General features: G+C 36.9%; 1 protein-coding gene across 3 annotated transcripts in view; it reads right to left on the reverse strand.

The window, feature by feature from the left end:
- ACADL (acyl-CoA dehydrogenase long chain) overlaps positions 1 to 18,782 on the reverse strand; it is a 50,550-nt gene that overhangs the window by 2,553 nt on the left and 29,215 nt on the right. For 2 of the 3 annotated variants that reach the window (XM_038001609.2, XM_038001607.2), the window contains 2 exons: positions 16,537 to 16,664; positions 14,142 to 14,228 (listed from right to left, as the gene is read on the reverse strand). In XM_038001609.2, the coding sequence (XP_037857537.1) occupies positions 14,142 to 14,228; positions 16,537 to 16,664 (215 nt within the window). Of the gene's footprint in view, positions 1 to 8,291; positions 10,345 to 14,141; positions 14,229 to 16,536; positions 16,665 to 18,782 lie in introns of those variants that run through there. The other variant, XM_007966128.3, reaches the window with a different exon arrangement.

Consider the following 18,782-nt stretch of genomic DNA (forward strand, 5'->3'; position numbering starts at 1 on the left):
ACGTACTATATGATTCCATTTATATGACCATCTCAAAATGACAAAACTCTAAAGATAGAGATTAGATCGGTGAGTGCCAACAGTATTTAATAGGTGTGGAGAGGGTATGAATATAAAGGGCAGAATTTTTTGAGGTGAAAAGACTGTTGAGGGAGTTTCTGGGGGATGATAAGACTGTTCTGTATATCCTAATTGTGGTGGTGATCACATCAATCTATAAAAGCTAAAATTCAGAGAACCAAAAAAGGCAATTTTACTGTTATGTATGAATACCAAAAAAGGGAAAATATGCTATATGTTAACTTTCAAAATAAAATGTATAAAGAGAAAGGAAAAAGAGAAAAGGGAGGACTGCTATTTTAAAAAGGAGAGAGACAGAGAGAGAGAGACCAAATACAATTTGAGGACCTTGTTCAGATCCTGATTTGAATAACTACAAAAAGGCATTTTTGATGCAGTCAAGGAAAATTTAATGTGAACTTGGAATTATGTGTTAAATTTAAGTTTTTTAAAGTATGATAATAACCTTGTGGCTATGTAAAAATATCTTCACCTGTTAGATACATATTCTGAAATACATTTGTGTTTATGAAGTAACATTAAGTCTGGAATTTGTCCTATAATACGTGAGGAAAAAACTAGGGGAGATCGGCAAATGTTGAAGCTAGAGGTTCATTATATTGTACTCTATTTTTTAATAAGTTTTATGTTTTCCATACGTTTTTTCTTAAAAATGACATTTTAAAAACTATAGTAGAACTTCTTTTCCTCATTTATTGTAAAGCAACAGACTTAGACCTACGGTTGATTTCAATCTCAATGTCAAATCTTTCCAGTGACTCTAAATAAATAAATGCTGTGTGTGCCAAAAATAATACTGACATGAGAAAAACAGTTTGCTAGAAATCTTATACTTTGAGTAATAAACTACTAGAATTACTAGATTAGTAAAAATTTGAAGAGTTAGATTTTAAAATAGCAAATCAAAACAGTTTTCAATGACACCATCAAAGAAAGAAAGGTCAAGAGTAATTTTAAAGCAATCATGATCCTAAAACTCTTAGCCAACAAACAAAATTACTCAGGCTTTTAAACTCTCATTTATATTTACACAATGTTTCTTTCTTGCTGTGTTGGTCCAGCCTGTTCTTTTGAGCATTATTATTATTTATCGTTTCTTGAGCACTCAGCACTGCATGAGATACAGATGATAAGTTCCCTCCCTAAGGGACAACAATCAAAGCCACACAAGCAAAACATAAAGATAAGCTGTTTAAGAAATAAAAACCAAATGAAAGATTAAGAAGCACATTGTGAATTCCCTTTTTTTGTTTGTTTCAGCTTTAAGCCCATGATACAAAACATGCTTCTTTTAGGGGTGTAAAACAAGACTGTAGTTGTTAAGATAAAGAAAGCCACTGGCTTAGAATAGAAAATATACCAGAGATCATTGCAAGAAAATATCCTACCTTAGAAATCTTTTCACTTTCTGCTATACATAAATTACTAGAACCTATTCCTAGCTCTAGAGGAATGTAATCACTATGTATGTGTGCACGTGTGTGTGAGAGAAAGCGGAAGAGAAGGAGAGAGATTTAGGTCTGCCCAGTAGCCTTTTTTGTTCCTTTTCTTTTGATAATACCACACTGCTTCAGAGACTGCTTCTCCCAGTCCACATATTCCTGATGGAACTGTCAATCATAGTCCATTTCTCCCCTACCTTATAATGACAGACGCAGGCCTGAAGCAGCACAAGGTCATTTTTACAGGGCTCATAATGAAGGTCTTCTACAGGGTTCATTAGGCCAATTTGCAAAGAAAAGTAGAAATAAATGGATATAGCATAAATGCTGGGAGTTCTCAGCTCCAGAATCAGCCCCTTGAAACGCCATTTCCTGCAGGCCTTTATATGAGCTGCTCTACAATACTTTTAAGCAACTAAACTTAAGTTTTTGCCTAGGGTGGTTTCAACTGGGTTTCTTTTGTCATTTGCACCTGACAAAATCCTGGGAAGGTAAACAACATACCGGAGGTTGAGTGGCTCCTAAATGGTAGTCATTCAAACCTAACTCTGCCCATCTCTACACAATAGACTTTTCCTACTGTGCTAATTTACTTTTTTAACCTACAGATATTTCATTCCTAAAATCTAATTTTCTTCAAGATTGGGAATGGAAGGAAAAGAGGCTGCAGTGAAGTGGGGCAGTGTGGAAGGGGTCCGTCTAGTCCTATATCACTTTCTGGCAGTAGGAGAAAAGTGAAAGCTACAAATACATGAAAATCTAATAAAAAATTATTTTAATCCACTTTGCATATGATAAAGATCCTAAGCTGGCAACTATACAAACTTCTGCCTAAGAGCAAATCAAAGCTGTATAGTTCTAGAAAAGAATGGTGTAGGTATAGAGTGATTTCTGCATTTCCAGCTGAGGTACCCAACTCATCTCACTGGGACTCATTAGACAGTGGGTGCAGCCCACGAAGGAGGAGCTGAAACAGGTTGGGGTGTTGCCTCACCCAGGAAGTGCAAGGGGTCAGGGAACTCCCTTCCCTAGCCAAGGGAAGCATGAGGACTGTACTGTGAGGAACTGTGCATTCCGGCCCAGATACTACATTTTTCCCACGGTCTTTACAACCCGCAGAACAGGAGATTCCCTCGGGTGCCTACACCACCAGGGCCCTGGGTTTCAAGCACAAAACTGAGCAGCCATTTGGGCAGACACTGAGCTATCTGCAGGAGTTTTTTTTTTTTCATACACCAGTGGTGCCTGAAACACCAGCAAGACAGAACCATTCACTCCCCTGGAAAAGGGGCTGAAGCCAGGAAGCCAAGTGGTCTAGCTCAGTGGATCCCACCCCCACAGAGCCCAGCAAGCTAAGATCCACTGGCTTGAAATTCTCGCTCCAGGCACAGCAGTCTGAAGTCAACCTGGGATGCTCGAGCTTGGTGGGGGAAGGGGCATCTGCCATTACTGAGGCTTGAGTAGGTGGTTTTCCCCTCACAGTGTAAACAAAGCCACCTGGAAGTTTGAACTGGGCAGAGCCAGCCACAGCTCTGCAAAGCTGCTGTAGCCGGACTGCCTCCCTAGATTCCTCCTCTCTGGGCAGGGCATCTCTGAAAGACACGCAGCAGCCCCAGTCAGGGGCTTATAGATATAAACTCCCGTCTACCTGTGACAGAGCACCCGGAGGAAGGGGTGGCTGTGGGCACAGCTTCAGCACACTTAAACATGCCTGCCTGCTGGCTCTTAAGAGAACAGCGAATCGCCTAGCAGAGCGCTCAAGCTCTGCTAAGGGCAGACTGCATCCTCAAGTAGGTACCTGACTCCCCTGCCTCCTGACTGGGAGAAACCCCCTAGCAGGGGTCGACAAACACCTCATACAGGAGAGCTCCAGCTGGTATCTGGTGGGTGCCCCTCTGGGACAAAGCTTCCAGAGGAAGGAACAGGCAGCAATCTTTGCTGTGCTGCAGCCTCTGCTGGTGATATGCAGGCAAAAGGGTCTGGAGTGGACCTCCAGCAAACTCCAGAAGACCTGCAGCAGAGGAGTCTGTTAGAAGGAAAACTAACAAACAGAAAGGAATAGCGTCAACATCAACACAAAGGATTTCCACACAGAAACCCCATCCTAAGGACAACATCAAAGATCAAAGGCGGATAAATCCACGAAAATGAGGAAAAACCAGCACAAAAAGGCTGAAAATTCCAAACACCAGAATGCCAATTCTCCTCCAAAGGATCACAACTCCTTGCCAGCAAGGGAACAAAACTGGACAGATAATGGGTTTTATGAATTGACAGAAGTAGGCTTCAGAAGGTGGGTAACAACAAACTCCTCCGAGCTAAAGGAACATGTTCTAACCCAATGCAAGGAAGCTAAGAATCTTGAAGGTTAGAGGTATTGCTAACTAGAATAACCAGTTTAGAGAAGAACATAAATAGCCTGATGGAGCTGAAAAACACTGCAGGAGACCTTCGTGAAGCATACACAAATATCAATAGCCAAATCAATCAAGCAGAAGAAAGGATATCAGAGATTAAAGATGAACTTAATGAAATAAAGCATGAAGAAAAGATTAGAGAAAAAAGAATGAAAAGGAATGAACAAAGCCTCCAAGAAATATGAGACTATGTGAAAGGACCAAATCTTCATTTGACTGGTGTACCTGAAAATGATGGGGAGAACGGAACCAAGCCGGAAAATATTCTTCAGGATATTATCCAGGAGAACTTCCCCAACCTAGCAAGATAGGCCAACATTCAAATTCAGAAAATACAGAGACCACCACAAAGATACTTCTCAAGAAGAGCAACCCCAAGACACATAATCATCAGAATCATCAAGGTTGAAATGAATGAAAAAATGTTAAGGGCAGCCAGAGAGAAAGGTCAGTTTACCCCCAAAGGGAAGCCCATCAGATTAACAGCAGACCTTTCTGCAGAAATGCTACAAGCCAGAAGAGAATGGGGGCCAATATTCAACATTTTTAAAGAAAAGAATTTTCCACCCCGAATTTCATATCCAGTCAAACTAAGCTTCATAAACAAAGGAGAAATAAAATCCTTTACCAACAAGCAAATGCCAAGAGATTTTGTCACCACCAGGCCTGCATTACAAGAGCTCCTGAAGGAAGCACTAAATATGGAAAGGAAAAACCAGTACCAGCCACTGCAAAAATGTACCAAATTGTAAAGACCATCGACACTATGAAGAAAATGCATCAACTAACAGGCAAAATAACCAGCTAGCCTCATGACAGGATCAAATTCAGACATAACAATATTAACCTTAAATGTAAATGGCCTAAATGCCCCAATTAAAAGATATAGATTGGCAAATTGGATAAACAGTCAAGACCCATTAGTGTACTGTATTCAGGAGACCTATCTCATGTGCAAAACACACATAGGCTCAAAATAAAGGGATGGAAGAACATCTACCAAGCAAATGGAGAGCCAAAAAAAAGCAGGGGTTGCAATCCTAGTCTCTCTAAAACAGACTTTAAACCAACAAAGATCAAAAAAGACAAAGAAGGGCATTACAGGGATCAATGCAACAAGAAATGCTAACTATCCTAAATATATATGCACCCAATACAGAAGCACCCAGATTCATAAAGAAAGTTCTTAGAGGCCTACAAAGAGACTTAGACTCCCACACAATAATAGTGGGAGACTTTAACACTCCACTGTCAATATTAGATTAATGAGACAGAAAATTAAGAAGATATTCAGGATTTGAACTCAGCTGTGGACCAAGTGAGCCTAATAGACATCTACAGAACTCTCCACCCCAAATCAACAGAATGTACATTCTTCTCAGCACCACATTGCACTTATTCTGAAATTGACCACATAATTGGACGTAAAACACTCCTCAGCAAATGCAAAATAACAGAAACCACAACAAACAGTCTCTCAGACCACAGTACAATCAAATTAGAACTCAGGATTAAGAAACTCACTCAAAACTGCACAACTACATGGATACTGAACACCACCTACTCCTGAATGACTACTGGGTAAATAACGAAATTAAGGCAGAAATCAAGAAGTTCTTTGAAATGAATGAGAACAAAGAGACAACATACCAGAATCTCTGGGACTCAGCTAAAGCAGTATTTAGAGGGAAACTAATAGCACTAAATGCCCACAGGAGAAAGCAGGAAAGATCTAAAATCACCACCCTAACATCACAACTAAAGGAACTAGAACAGCAAAAGCAAACAAATTCAAAAGCTACCAGAAGACAAGAAATATCTAGGATCACAGCAGAACTGAAGGAGTTAGAAACATGAAAAAGCCTTCAAAAAATCAATGAATCCAGAGGCTGGTTTTTTGAAAAGATTAACAAAATAGATAGACCTATAGTCAGACTAATAAAGAAGAAATGAGAGAAGAATCAAAAAGACACAATAAAAAACTGATAAAGTGGATATCACACCTGATTCCACAAAAATACAAACTACTACCAGAGAATACCATAAACACCTCTACACAAATAAATTAGAAAATCTAGAATAGATAAATTCCCAGACACATACACCCTCCCAAGACTAAACAAGGAAGAAGTCCAATCCCTGAATAGACCAATAACAGGCTCTGAAATTGAGGCAGGAATTAATAGCTTGCCAACCAAAAAAAAGCCCAGGACCAGATGAATCCACAGCCATCTTCTGTCGGAGGTACAAAGAGGAGCTGGTACCATTCCTTCTGAAACTATCCCAAACAATAAAAAAAGAGGGACTCCTCTCTAACTCATTTCATGAGGCCAGCATCACCCTGATTCCAAAACCTGGCAGAGACACAACAACAAAAGAAAAAAGAAAGAAAATTTCAGGCCAATATCCCTGATGAACATTGATGCAAAAATCCTCAATAAAATACTGGCAAACTGTATCCAGCAGCACATAGAAAAGTTTATCCACCATGATCAAGTTGACTTCATCCCTGGAATGCAAGGCTGGTTCAACATACACAAATGAATAAACTTAACCCATCACAAAAACAGAACCAATGACAAAAACCACATGATTATCTCAATAGATGCAGAAAAGGCCTCCAATAAAAATCAGCACCCCTTCACAATAAACTAGATATTGATGGAATGTATCTCAAAATAATAGGAGCCATTTATGACAAACCGATAGCCAATATCATACTGAATGGGCAAAAACTGGAAGCACTCCCTTTGAAAACCAGCACAAGACAAGGATGCCCTCTCTCACCACTCCTATTCAACACAGTATTGGAAGTTCTGGCCCGGGCAGTCAGGCAAGAGAAAGAAATACAGGTATTCAAACAGTAAGAGAGGAAGTCAGATTGTCTCTGTTTGCAGATGACATGGTTGTATATTTGGAAAACCCCATCAGCTCAGCCAAAAATCTCCTTAAGCTGATAAGTAACTTCAGCAAAGTCTCAGGATACAAAATCAATGTGCAAAAACCACAAGCATTCTTATAGACCAGTAACACACAAACAGCCAAATCATGAGTGAACTCCCATTCACAGTTGCTACAAAGAGAATAAAATACCTAGGAATCCAGCTTACAAGGGATGTGAAGGAACTCTTCAAGGAGAACTACAAACTGCTGCTCAAGGAAATCAGAGAGGACACAAACAAATGGAAAAACATTACATGCTCATGGATAGGAAGAATCAATACAGTGAAAATGGCTATAGTGCCCAAAGTAATTTACAGATTCAATGCTATTCCCATCAAGCTACCATTGACTTTCTTCACAGAATTAGAAAAAACTACTTTAAATTTCATATGGAACCAAAAAAGAGACCACATAGCCAAGAAAATCTTAAGCTAAAAGAACAAAGCTAGAGGCATCATGCTACCTGACTTCAAACTATACTACAAGGCTACAGTAACCAAAACAGCATGGTACTGGTACCAAAATGGATATATAGACCAATGGAACAGAACAGAGGCCTCAGAAATAACGCCACACATCTACAACCATCTGATCTTTGACAAACCTGACAAAAACAAGCAATGGGGAAATGATTCCCTATTTAATAAATAGTGTTGGGAAAACTGGCTAGCCATATGCAGAAAATTGAAACTGGACCCCCTCCTTCCACCTTATACAAAAATTAACTCAAGATGGATTAAAGACTTAAATGTAAGACCTAAAAACCATAAAAACCCTAGAAGAAAACCTAGGCAATACTATTCAGGACATAGGCATGGGCCAAGATTTCATGACAAAAACACCAAAACCAATTGCAACAAAGCCAAAGTTGACAAATGGGATATAATTAAACTAAAGAGCTTCTGCACAGCAAAAGAAACTATCATCAGTGTGAACAGGCAACCAACAGAATGGGAGAACATTTTTGCAATCTATCCATCTGACAAAGGGCTAATATCCAGAGTATACAAGGAACTTAAACAAATTTAGAAGAAAAAAACAACTCCAACAAAGAGTGGGTGAAGGAGATGAAGAGACATTTCTCAAAAGAAGACATTTATGTGGCCAACGAACATATGAAAAAAAGCTCATCATCACTGGTCATTAGAGAAATGCAAATCTAAACCACAGTAAGATACCATCTCATGCCAGTTAGAATGCCAACCATTAAAAAGTCAGAAAACAACAGATGCTGGAGAGGATGTCAAGAAATAGGAACACTTTTACACTGATGGTGGGGGTGGAAATTAGTTCAACCATTGTGGAAGATAGTGTGGCGATTCCTCAAGGATCTAGAACCAGAAATACCATTTGACCCAGCAATCTCATTACTGGGTATATACCCAAAGGATTATAAATCACTCTACTATAAAGACACATGCACACATATGTTTATTGCAGCACTGTTCACAATAGCAAAGACTTGGAACCAACCCAAATGCCCATCAATGACAGACTGGATAAAGAAAATGTGGCACATATACACCATGGAATACTATGCAGCCATAAAAAGGGATGCGTTCATGTCCTTTGCAGGGATATGGATGAAGCTGGAAACCATCATTCTCGGCAAACTAACACAGGAACAGAAAACCAAACACCGCATGTTCTCATTCATAAGTGGGAGTTGAAAAATGAGAACACATGGACACAGGGAGGGGAACATCACACACCAGGGCCTGTGGAAGATAGGCAGGTAGGGAAGGGATAGCATTAGGAGAAATACCTAATGTAGATGACAGGTTGATGGGTGCAGGAAACCACCATGGCATGTGTATACCTATGTAACAAACCTGCATGTTCTGCACATATATCCCAGAGCTTAAAGTATAATAAAAAGGCCAGGTGTGGTAGCTCACACCTGTAATCACAGCACTTTGGGAGGCTGAGGCAGGCAGAACATGAGGCCAGGAGTTCAAGACCAGCCTGACCAACATGGTGAAACCCCGTCTCTAGTAAAAATACAAAAATTAGCCAGGTGTGGTGGTATGTGCCTGCAATCCCAGCTACTCAGGAGGCTGAGGCAGGAGAATCACTTGAACCTGGGAGGCGGAGGTTGCTGTAAGCAGAGATCACGCCATTGCACTCCAGCCTGGATGATAAAGCGAGACTCCATCTTAAAAAAAAAAAGTATAAAAAATAAAAATAAAAAAAAAGAATGGTATCAAAATATTTTTTCTTCTCTCTCCTCTCTCCAGCTGTAATGGTTGTATTAAAACAATGTTTAATATCAACAACACCAAACAAAATGTTTGTGTTCTAAGTTGAGTAAGAATACATCTATTTCCATTTTAAAGCTACTTTAAATTAATGGTTTATTTTTTGTAATTACTTTTAAGTCTCAAATCAAATGTCATTTCCTCACTTTTGAATTTTAAATGCTTAATTATGTACATTGCACTTATGCTTGAAATTATTTCCTTTACATATGTACTTCTTACCTTATTTTACTACTTAATTGTTTATTCACTTATTTTTTAGTGATCTTGCCAGTTTTGTTTGTCATCATTGTATTAACAGCCTGGTTTATAGAAGACATAAAGTAATCATTAAGTTACTAAACACATTAACTGTTGCAAAAAAGCCATTGCTTTGATATCTATAAAATGTACCAATATCTTGAAATTAAAGAATGATGGATTATTCTGTGTTATCAGGTGTCAGCAATTGACAGAACCAAGGCATTCCCTGGTCAGGGTTAGGCAAATACTTAGCTGAGTCCTGGGGGTTTCAAGGCAGTAAGGTATTACGGCTTCCGGCTTCAATCAAAGCAGTTCTCACTGCTTTTCACAGAGATGTTCTGCATAAGCTTTTGTTTGAAGAAAGAGTTCCATTGCTTAAAAACAGGGGGTTGGAGTACAGTGGTAAAAACCACTGTTGTAGGGAATTTGGAGCAAATGGTAGCCAAAATGAGTTTACATTCTAAGTATATTTACTTTTCCCTTTAAAAGTCAATGTGCTATCTTATTAATGTTTTCATATTATAACAACATAAAATTATTTCTGCCTCAGTTTGAAGATGTGAACAATTTATGCTTTTTAGAATTTTAGAAATAAATGAAACACCTAGGCATCTAGATTCAGAAAATCTTTTACCTTTGGCTACATAAAAAACTGTAAGTTAAACCTTATATTGGAAAACTAGAATTTTGGCTTCAAAGATTTGTCCTTCCACTGTGTTAATCTTATATTTATATTTTATTTCCTTCTCTACAGAGAGAGCAGGTAAAAACATGTTTAGTGTTCCTCGCTTTCCAAGTTACATTTTATCTTGAGCAGATTTAAAACCAGATTAGCTGTAATAGGATTCCAGAATGTGGGCAGATGTCTACTTGTCAAAGATGATCTCTCTTGCAATCAGCTCCTTCATTATTTCATTTGTACCACCATAGATTGGCTGAACTCTGGCATCTACATAAGCTCTGGATAAATCAGAAGATGATTGAATGATTAAATAAAATATTTTAGAAACTGTAAATTTTGTCTTACCAGGTAACTCTTAAACTATTAATTTAATGAAGTACAAACAATAAAAGTCCTTCACAAATTACTAATTTTTTCAATATGGCATTCATCCTACATTGGAGTAATAGTAAAAAAACTATTAAGATGTTAATAATATGTATAGCTTTGTATTAATTTGATTAAAGAGATTACAAATTCAAAATAAAAATAGTAAGTATATATCAGCTGATTTAATTTTGTAAAATTCAGCACATATGATAACACCCTTAAAAAGTCTGTTTTAGATTAGGAAAAGGACAGAATGTCTTAGTTTCTTTTTATCTTTAACATTTCCTAAAAAAGTTGAAATCTACTGGTTTTATAGAAAACGAAAGAAAAAAGATTCATATTTTCTAGCATTCCCACAACCACTATCACTATTAGGAATATAAACTGATGCTTTAGCAAATATTATTTCCCAGAAAGTTAACAAGTAACTTGTTTTTTGGAAATGGTTAATAGTCACTTCAGTGATATGTGGAGTTAAAATACAAAGTGGCTGAGTCCATTGCCATACCCACCCACCCCCCGAAAAAAAAAAAAAAAAACAAATATCATCAGAAATTCACTTTTGATAGTCATGATAACAATCATGCCACTGTGCAGTTGTTTTTGTCTTTTCTCATCTCATTTTATCCTCTCAGCTCTGGGATTGGGGAGGGATAAATGTTAGTACTGTTTTCCTGGTAAAGGAACTAAGGTAGAGAGAAGTTAATACATTTCCTAATTAATGGTTGCTGTTTAATGGTCACTAACAACACATCATTGGCAGACTGGAATGAGGATGTAGCTATTCTGCCTCTTTTTCAAATATTTTTTTTGTATATCGCAACACTTTCATTGGCCAAAGCACTTAGAGCTAGTTATTGAACTTTGGACTTTCCTGGTAGACCCACTCAAAGGCTTTTTTTCTTTTTTCTTTTTTTTCTCAAGTATAATCTTGGTGTTTTGTTTTGTTTAAATTTGATTTTTAAGACAAATTAAATGTGCCAGCTCTCTAGGAACATACCATTTTCAGACTTATTCTTCTCCATATTCATCAGGGTTCCTTACAAAGAAATGGGCACTCAGTAAATATTTACTGATATGATTTACTGTATTACAAAGGAAATTTAGAATCTCAGAACTTTTGCCTGAAAACCTTAAAAGCTTGAGATATTTATATTTTCAAACTTTTTTTCTGAACAGATTTTGCTATTCTCTACAAAAACCTAGCACCTGCATTTTGAGCACTTACCTACTGTAAACCTACTTCAGCAATCACACTGCGTTTATATATATACATATTTTTAAATGGGCTAGGCTTCTTTTTACATTAAAGAAGTTCCAATGGAGTAGCTAAAGCAGAGATTAGTAGACCTTTGATATGTTACTAATTAAATTGTCATCAACTAAAATTAACAGTGAAAGGCAGCAGCAGAAATGTTTAACCACACTGCAATGAAGTTCTACATCTAAGGCTGCTCTTCCTAGCATGGCAGAGAAATCTTCAAATGGCAAAGCTTAAATCTCACTCCTCACAGCTTCGAGTCTAATGAGTAAGACTTAAATAAACCCACATGCTGAAGACCAGTTATTTAAAAAGACAAAGACAAAAAAAAAAAAACAAAATAAAAAAGCAGAGAAAGCACCTATTATCTATGAAACCAACACTCAGCAACATATATATAAACTAATGTAGTTTAGTCTGGGGGATATAAGAAACACAATTAGAATAACTTTTTTAAATCAAGTCAAAGTGTATACATTACATCCACATATTGCCTAATGTGTCTACGTGGCTTTTTTTGTTTTGTTTGTTTGTTTGTTTGAGACAGAGTCTCACTCTGTCACCCAGGCTGGAGTGCAGTGGTACAATCTCGACTCACTGCAACCTCCGCCTCCCAGGTTCAAGCAATTCTTGTGCCTCCGGAGTAGCTAGGACTACAGGCGCCCGCAACCATGCCTAGCTATTTTTTTTGTATTTTTAGTAGAAATGGTGTTTCGCCATGTTGAACTGGTATTGAACTCCTGGTATCGAACTCCTGACCTCAGGTGATCCACCCGCTTCGGCCTCCCAAAGTGCTAGGATTGCAGGAGTGAGCCACCGCGCCTGGCCTAAGTGGCTTTTTTGATATTAGGCGATACATGGGAAGAGAAATAGAAGTCTAGTTTAAAAATTCATACAATCTTTGAACAAACCAGCCAAGAAAGGTGATTATTGTTTCTTAAAGGGAATATAAGTCTCTCAAACTAAAACCAGAGATTTCAAATAAGCCATCAAGCTACAGTGTTTGCTTGGTACCAACTTGAAGGACTTGATTCTGAGAAAACAGAGACCAAGGCTTATGCCACACTCTAATCTTAAGCCATTTAGATGATTGCCTTCTCCCCACCTAATAGGCCTTTCTTAAATGTGAACTAAACCACATAAACATTGAGCCACTACATAGCTTCTGCTCTTAATGTAATTTTAGTAAAATATTTTTTCTCACTAAGGACTATAAGCATATTAAATGTTTCCAATTATACTTGCCAAAAAGATAAATTTGAAATCATTAGGCTGCCAGTTTGCATGTGGGTTTCATAATTTTTTCCTTTAGATATTTTATATTAAGATAAAAATCTTAAAACGTTTTTAGAAGTCTATAGCATTCTTACTCTCAGATTCAGAACAAATTGTACTTTTCTGTATAAACCAAAAATTTCCTTGGGAAAATTTTTCTAAACCAAAATCATTGCTAAATAATAAGAAAAATATATTTTCTAGGGTGATAAGGAGAAAAGCTATGGGGAGACTTCTGAGGTGAAATACTATGTTAAGAGAAAAGGAAATTCTGGAGCTTGAGGAAAAAATATGGATGAGGCAACTGCCTATTTATAAATTAGTACTGCTTCAAACTGATAAGAATATTCATCTATAATAAAAAGATATTTTGATTTTTTTCAATTTGAAGGAAATAAAAAATCTATTTAGAAAAAATAAAGATTTTAAATTTATTTTTTAGAACAAAACAAATAATCAGATATTTAAGATATGTGACAACTTAGATCCTTTTCATATGCCAGTTACATTTTCTGTATTGCTTTTTTTTTTTTTTTTCAGTTTTTTAAAAAAAAGTAGTATTTGGCCAGGCACAGTGGCTCATGCCTGTAATCCCAGAACTTTGGGAGGCCAAGGCAGGTGGATCACTTGAGGCCAGGGATTTGAGACCAGCCTGGCCAACATGGCAAAACCACACCTCTACCAAAAATACAAAAAAATTAGCCAGGTGTCATGGCACACACCTGTTAATTCCAGCTACTCTGGAGACTGAGGCACAAGAATTATTTGAACCTGGAAGGCAGATGTTGCAGTAAGTCCAGATCATGCCACTGTACTCCAACCTGGGTGACAGAGTGAGACTGTCTCAAAATAAAATAAAATTTAAATTTAAAAAAATTTTGAAAATACTATTTGTCCATCTACATAATGATTCAAATAAAGCCAAGGATCAAGCTTTTGTATATTGGTCTCTTCACTTTAAGAAAGATAAAATCCTAGTAGGGAGTTGATTAAAAAAAAAAAAAAAAAAAAAAAGCTGTTTCCATTTGCTTGAATACATTTTGTCTGTATTCAACTGAAAAATTCAAAAGATTGCACACCTCCTTTCCCTCTACATCTGATGCACAAAGTAAAGAAATTTTCCTTTTTCTTCATATCATAAAGAAGAGTATATCAGAAAACTATACTTACTTTGCAATTGGGTACTCCCACATGTATCCCCAACCTCCATGGAGCTGTACACAGTCATAAGCTACACTATTTTGTAACTCAGATGCCCTAAATGACCAAAATAAAAGGCAGAAAAGAAATGTTTGAAACGGATTTTCATGAGGTGCTTCAAAACCAGAAAACTAATTATTTACAATTGTTGAAATGGCACATTTATTAAGCGATTAGAACGGCATATTAGCCAAGCAAAGAAGATGATAAAAATTACATATGAAAGAAATTTCAAGAGAATTTTCATATAAGAATACCTTTTTCATCAATTATATTTCTTGCTAGGTTTTTATTAGCCTAGAAACAAAAGGTAGAAAGCTCAGATGATTAGGTTTTGGCTATTTCAGGCTAGAAAAAGATACAGTAAAAACTTGAATATATTCTAATTTATTTGGATTCTCTATATGATCTAAATTACTCAGCCACCTAGTTCTTTTTGCCCTTGTAATATGCATTTTTTCTCCAATGATGTCACTTTCTACTTGAAGATCACGATTCTGAATTTCAGTATAAAAAAGCAATTTTTTAGGGTTCTGACTTTTCAGAAATAAATTGAAGATAACAGTGAAAACCTGAGAGGGCACACTAACAAAGTATATGCTATCATATAGGAAACATTAGAAAATTATATAGAGATTATTATTCCTGAAGTGTGTATATTAGTATTATATATAATGTTTGTATATATAAACATGCAGTGCTTGAGAAAAATTCTTTTCTGATAATATCACAATTCTATCATTAAAATTCATGATAGAGATTTTATTCACCTTAACATAAATATATGTTAGTTCAAAATTTTTTTCTACTTGTCTTTTCTTTCTTTTGTTTGTTTGTGTGTTTGTTTTAGTGATGGAGTCTCACTCACTCTATGGCCCAGGTTGGGGTACAGCGGCACAATCATAGCTCATTACAGTCTTGAACTCCTGGGCTCAAAGGATCCTCTCACCTCAGCTTCTCCAGTAGGAGTTACTACAGTGGCAAGGTACAGCACCCCACTACTTATTTTTCAATAGTGGGAAGCATAAAGCAAAACTAAAGATATATACTTTTTTAAATTTACAATAATTTTAAACTCAAACCATACGACAGGTGAGGATATTTCTAAGCAATATATTAACAATATAATTATTAATAGACAAGACTTTGGGGACAATAATAGTTGGAATTTGATAGTTTTTTTATGTTTGGCAAGTATTTTAGTAAATATTTACTGGGCTATAACTAGCTGCCTCCTCTGCTTCAATGTGAAATACCAGCATGTGTATAAACCTGAGGTTTTCAAATAACAAGGTCAATGGCTATCCGAACTTCTTTTTCCAAAAATATGTAAATTTTTTTTACACTTTTTGCCACTAGTCAAAGAACTTGTTGTAAATGTAAATATAAAAAGTCTCCTCAAAAGTGCAAGTTTCTGAAAAGTAATTCCACACTACTTTTCAATCTGGCAATTTTATTATTATGGGATCATTACATAAAGCACAAAATATTTCCCCTGTTCTACTTGTGACTGAACTGAACACAAGTTAATGAATAATGACAGGAATTTATTCTAGGTTACTCTTGGGCTAATGATATGTGAGAATGTTTGTTTTTAAAAAGAGGAAACCAAATCTACTTCCAGAATCTGATTTAGACCGTATATTCCAAAATCTTAAAATATACAAAAGTCTGACATACAGGGATGTTTTTTCAATCAACTCATCTTTAACACCATCGCTAATAATCTTTAATTCAAATCGAAGTCTTTCTAAACTTAACAGGATTTTTATTTTCCTTTCACTTAATACAGCCTGTGAAACTTTGATTGGACAGCCGGTTCTTCGTGAATTTTTTCTTACATTTGGAAAGCACCTTAAATAGAAAAATCGTGTCCAACTTAGCCATTTCACAGATGATAAAAACATTTTCCTGGATGGAATTAAGTTTAATTATAGTTATTTAATAAAAGAATTGGGACTCTATCTCAAGACTCCTAAGTTTTACTGTTCCCTTTCAGCCTCGCTATACTGTCGCTCTTCAGATAATTTGAAATTAAATTATTACTTGAATGAACGAATTCGTCATCCTATCAATATCACTCTTCATTATCCCACTCTTAATATTTTCAATAGCAAGTTAATAATTAAATACTAACTTTGCTTGCCTATTAGGATAAAAAATTAAATACCAACTTCAATAATTTTTAGCACATTATACGTATGCTTAATGGAATTTTTTAGCATTTTTTTTTAAGTTGAGTCTTACTTTTATTTTTCATTTCACAGATTTCCTCCTTTAAGACCCTCAAGGTTGAGCTTAAAACTGGCAGAATTCCGTAACAGTCTGAGCACACACCACGCTCTAATTACTGTAGCATGCATACCAGTATTTCGCCATACAAGCAGTGGCAGAGTCCAAACGTTTTGCTTCATGCAGCTGGAGACAGTTGTCCACAAACGCTCTGGTTACACATATATGTGTTTTTAATTCTGCTAATTTATGTTGCACTGTCTTGAATTTAAAGGAAATAAAAGAAAAAAGTGAGCCCAGTAGAAATATAAACTTTTTTTTTTTTTTTTTTTTAAACGGAGTCTTGCTCTGTCGCCCAGGCTGGAGTGCAGTGGCGCGATCTCGGCATCTCGGCTCACTGCAAGCTCCGCCTTCTGGGTTGACGTCATTCTCCTGCCTCAGCCTCCCATTTAGCTGGGACTACAGGCGCCCGCCACCACACCCAGCTAAATTTTTTTTTGTATTTTTAGTAGAGACGGAGTTTCACCATGTTAGCCAGGATGGTCTCTATCTCCTGACCTTGTGATCCGCCCGCCTCGGCCTCCCAAAGTGAGAAATATAAACTTTAACCCACTTAACATATCAGAAATTATACAATAAAAGATCTTTAGGGCAAACAAAAGTGGAATTGTTTTTTTCCTCCATAAAGAGGGCATTTGTTAGCAAATTAGCTTAAATTTAAAACCCACTATATTTCAGTGCTAAGGAAATGTGTACTAAAAGATGCGAAAACAGTTTAAAACATAAATATCCTGTTTCAGATTCTAAAATTTAGACGAGGCAAACTTCTTGAAAAACAGCATTACTTTAATGTGTGAGCACCGTCTTGTGGTACAGTTATTTAGGTACAGCTGTTGAAAACACCTATTGTATTTTCCTCCAGAGACTAAATCCTCGAAGATTTTTCTTTATTAATGAAATTAAGTATACAGATTTTCCTGCTCTGCTTCTAACATCTGGAGGGATAAGGGGGTTCTATATATGTTCATAAACACATCAAAATATTTATAAAGTATTATTTAATATTGCACGGTATTTAATCTAGATCTGTAGAAAGCGATATAATAAAATCAGAGTACTAAAGAGATCAAAGTCCAGTACCCTCATCTTCTTTCATCCCTTCACATGATCCCTCTTGATATGGTTTGGCTGTGTCCCCACCCAAATCTCATCTTGAATTTTAGCTCCCATAATCCCCACATGTTGTGGGAGGGACCTGGTGGGAGATAATTGAATCATGGGGGTAGGTTTGTCCCATGCTGTTTTTGTGATAGTACGTCTCATGAGATCTGATGGTTTTATAAAGAGCAGTTACCCTGCACACACTCTTTTGCCTGCCATCATGTAAGATGTGCTGTTGTTCCTCCTTCACCTTCCACCATGATTATGAGGCCTCCCCAACTATGTGAAACTATGAGTCTTTTAAATACCCCCCTTTTTTTAAAAAAATAAATTACCCAGTCTCAGGTATTTCTTCATAGCAGTATGAAAATGGATAAATACACCTCCCATACCTCCCAATAGCTTGTTTAGCAGTCTCTAGCTTGGACTGAATGGTCTGGGATTATCAATGTTAATACAGCTATGTACCTACCTCCTCCTGCTGGCCATGGACAACCCATTCGTATTTTTGGAAAGCATTCTATTTAGACCATTGTCAATTGTTCCTGACTGTCCTTGCTTCAATCAAGCTTTATTTCATTCCTGACTCTAGGCTCTCATACTCTGAACTTGGAGTTTATATCTGTTCTCTCTGGCACTGACTCTTGAGCCTCCCTCAGGAAATTGGCTTGAACTTGAAATACTGGGTTCCCACTTTGGGTAGCCTCCAAAAGTATACCCCATTCTAGTTGATTTCTTAGGTCCCAGGCCCAGATATGGTCAGCTGGCCCTATCTTCTTTGTGAAAATACAGATAGAAACAGAGTTCTGATCATTCTGCTGTGAAATGAGTAAGAACTTCATTGTGGCTTATAGAAAGCATACACATGGAAAGTTACCAGCAAAGGTGGTGCAGTGAAACTCAAACTAGAAGTTAAACACACACTGTCAAGTCCAAAGCCACAGCTGTGTTCTCAAAGGAGGGTGGTGGGCCAGATTCTCAGAAGATGCAGGGTCTGCTTTTAATGCTGGCTACAGCAGTTCTAAAATTATAAAACTGATTTTTTCAGTGTCATTGTTGGTTGGGACAGTTTTGATACTTACCATTTCTGGAAAAAAGTAGAATGGGAGTGTAAAAAGACCCAGGACCAACCAAGACCAGGGTGTATCAGGTGGAGTAGAAGCTGTGAGGGGCAGATTCCTTACAGGTGTATCAACATAACTACTGTGCTGATGAAAA

This window comes from Chlorocebus sabaeus, chromosome 10 (genome assembly GCF_047675955.1).
Source record: "Chlorocebus sabaeus isolate Y175 chromosome 10, mChlSab1.0.hap1, whole genome shotgun sequence".
NCBI classification, from domain to species: Eukaryota; Metazoa; Chordata; class Mammalia; order Primates; family Cercopithecidae; genus Chlorocebus; species Chlorocebus sabaeus.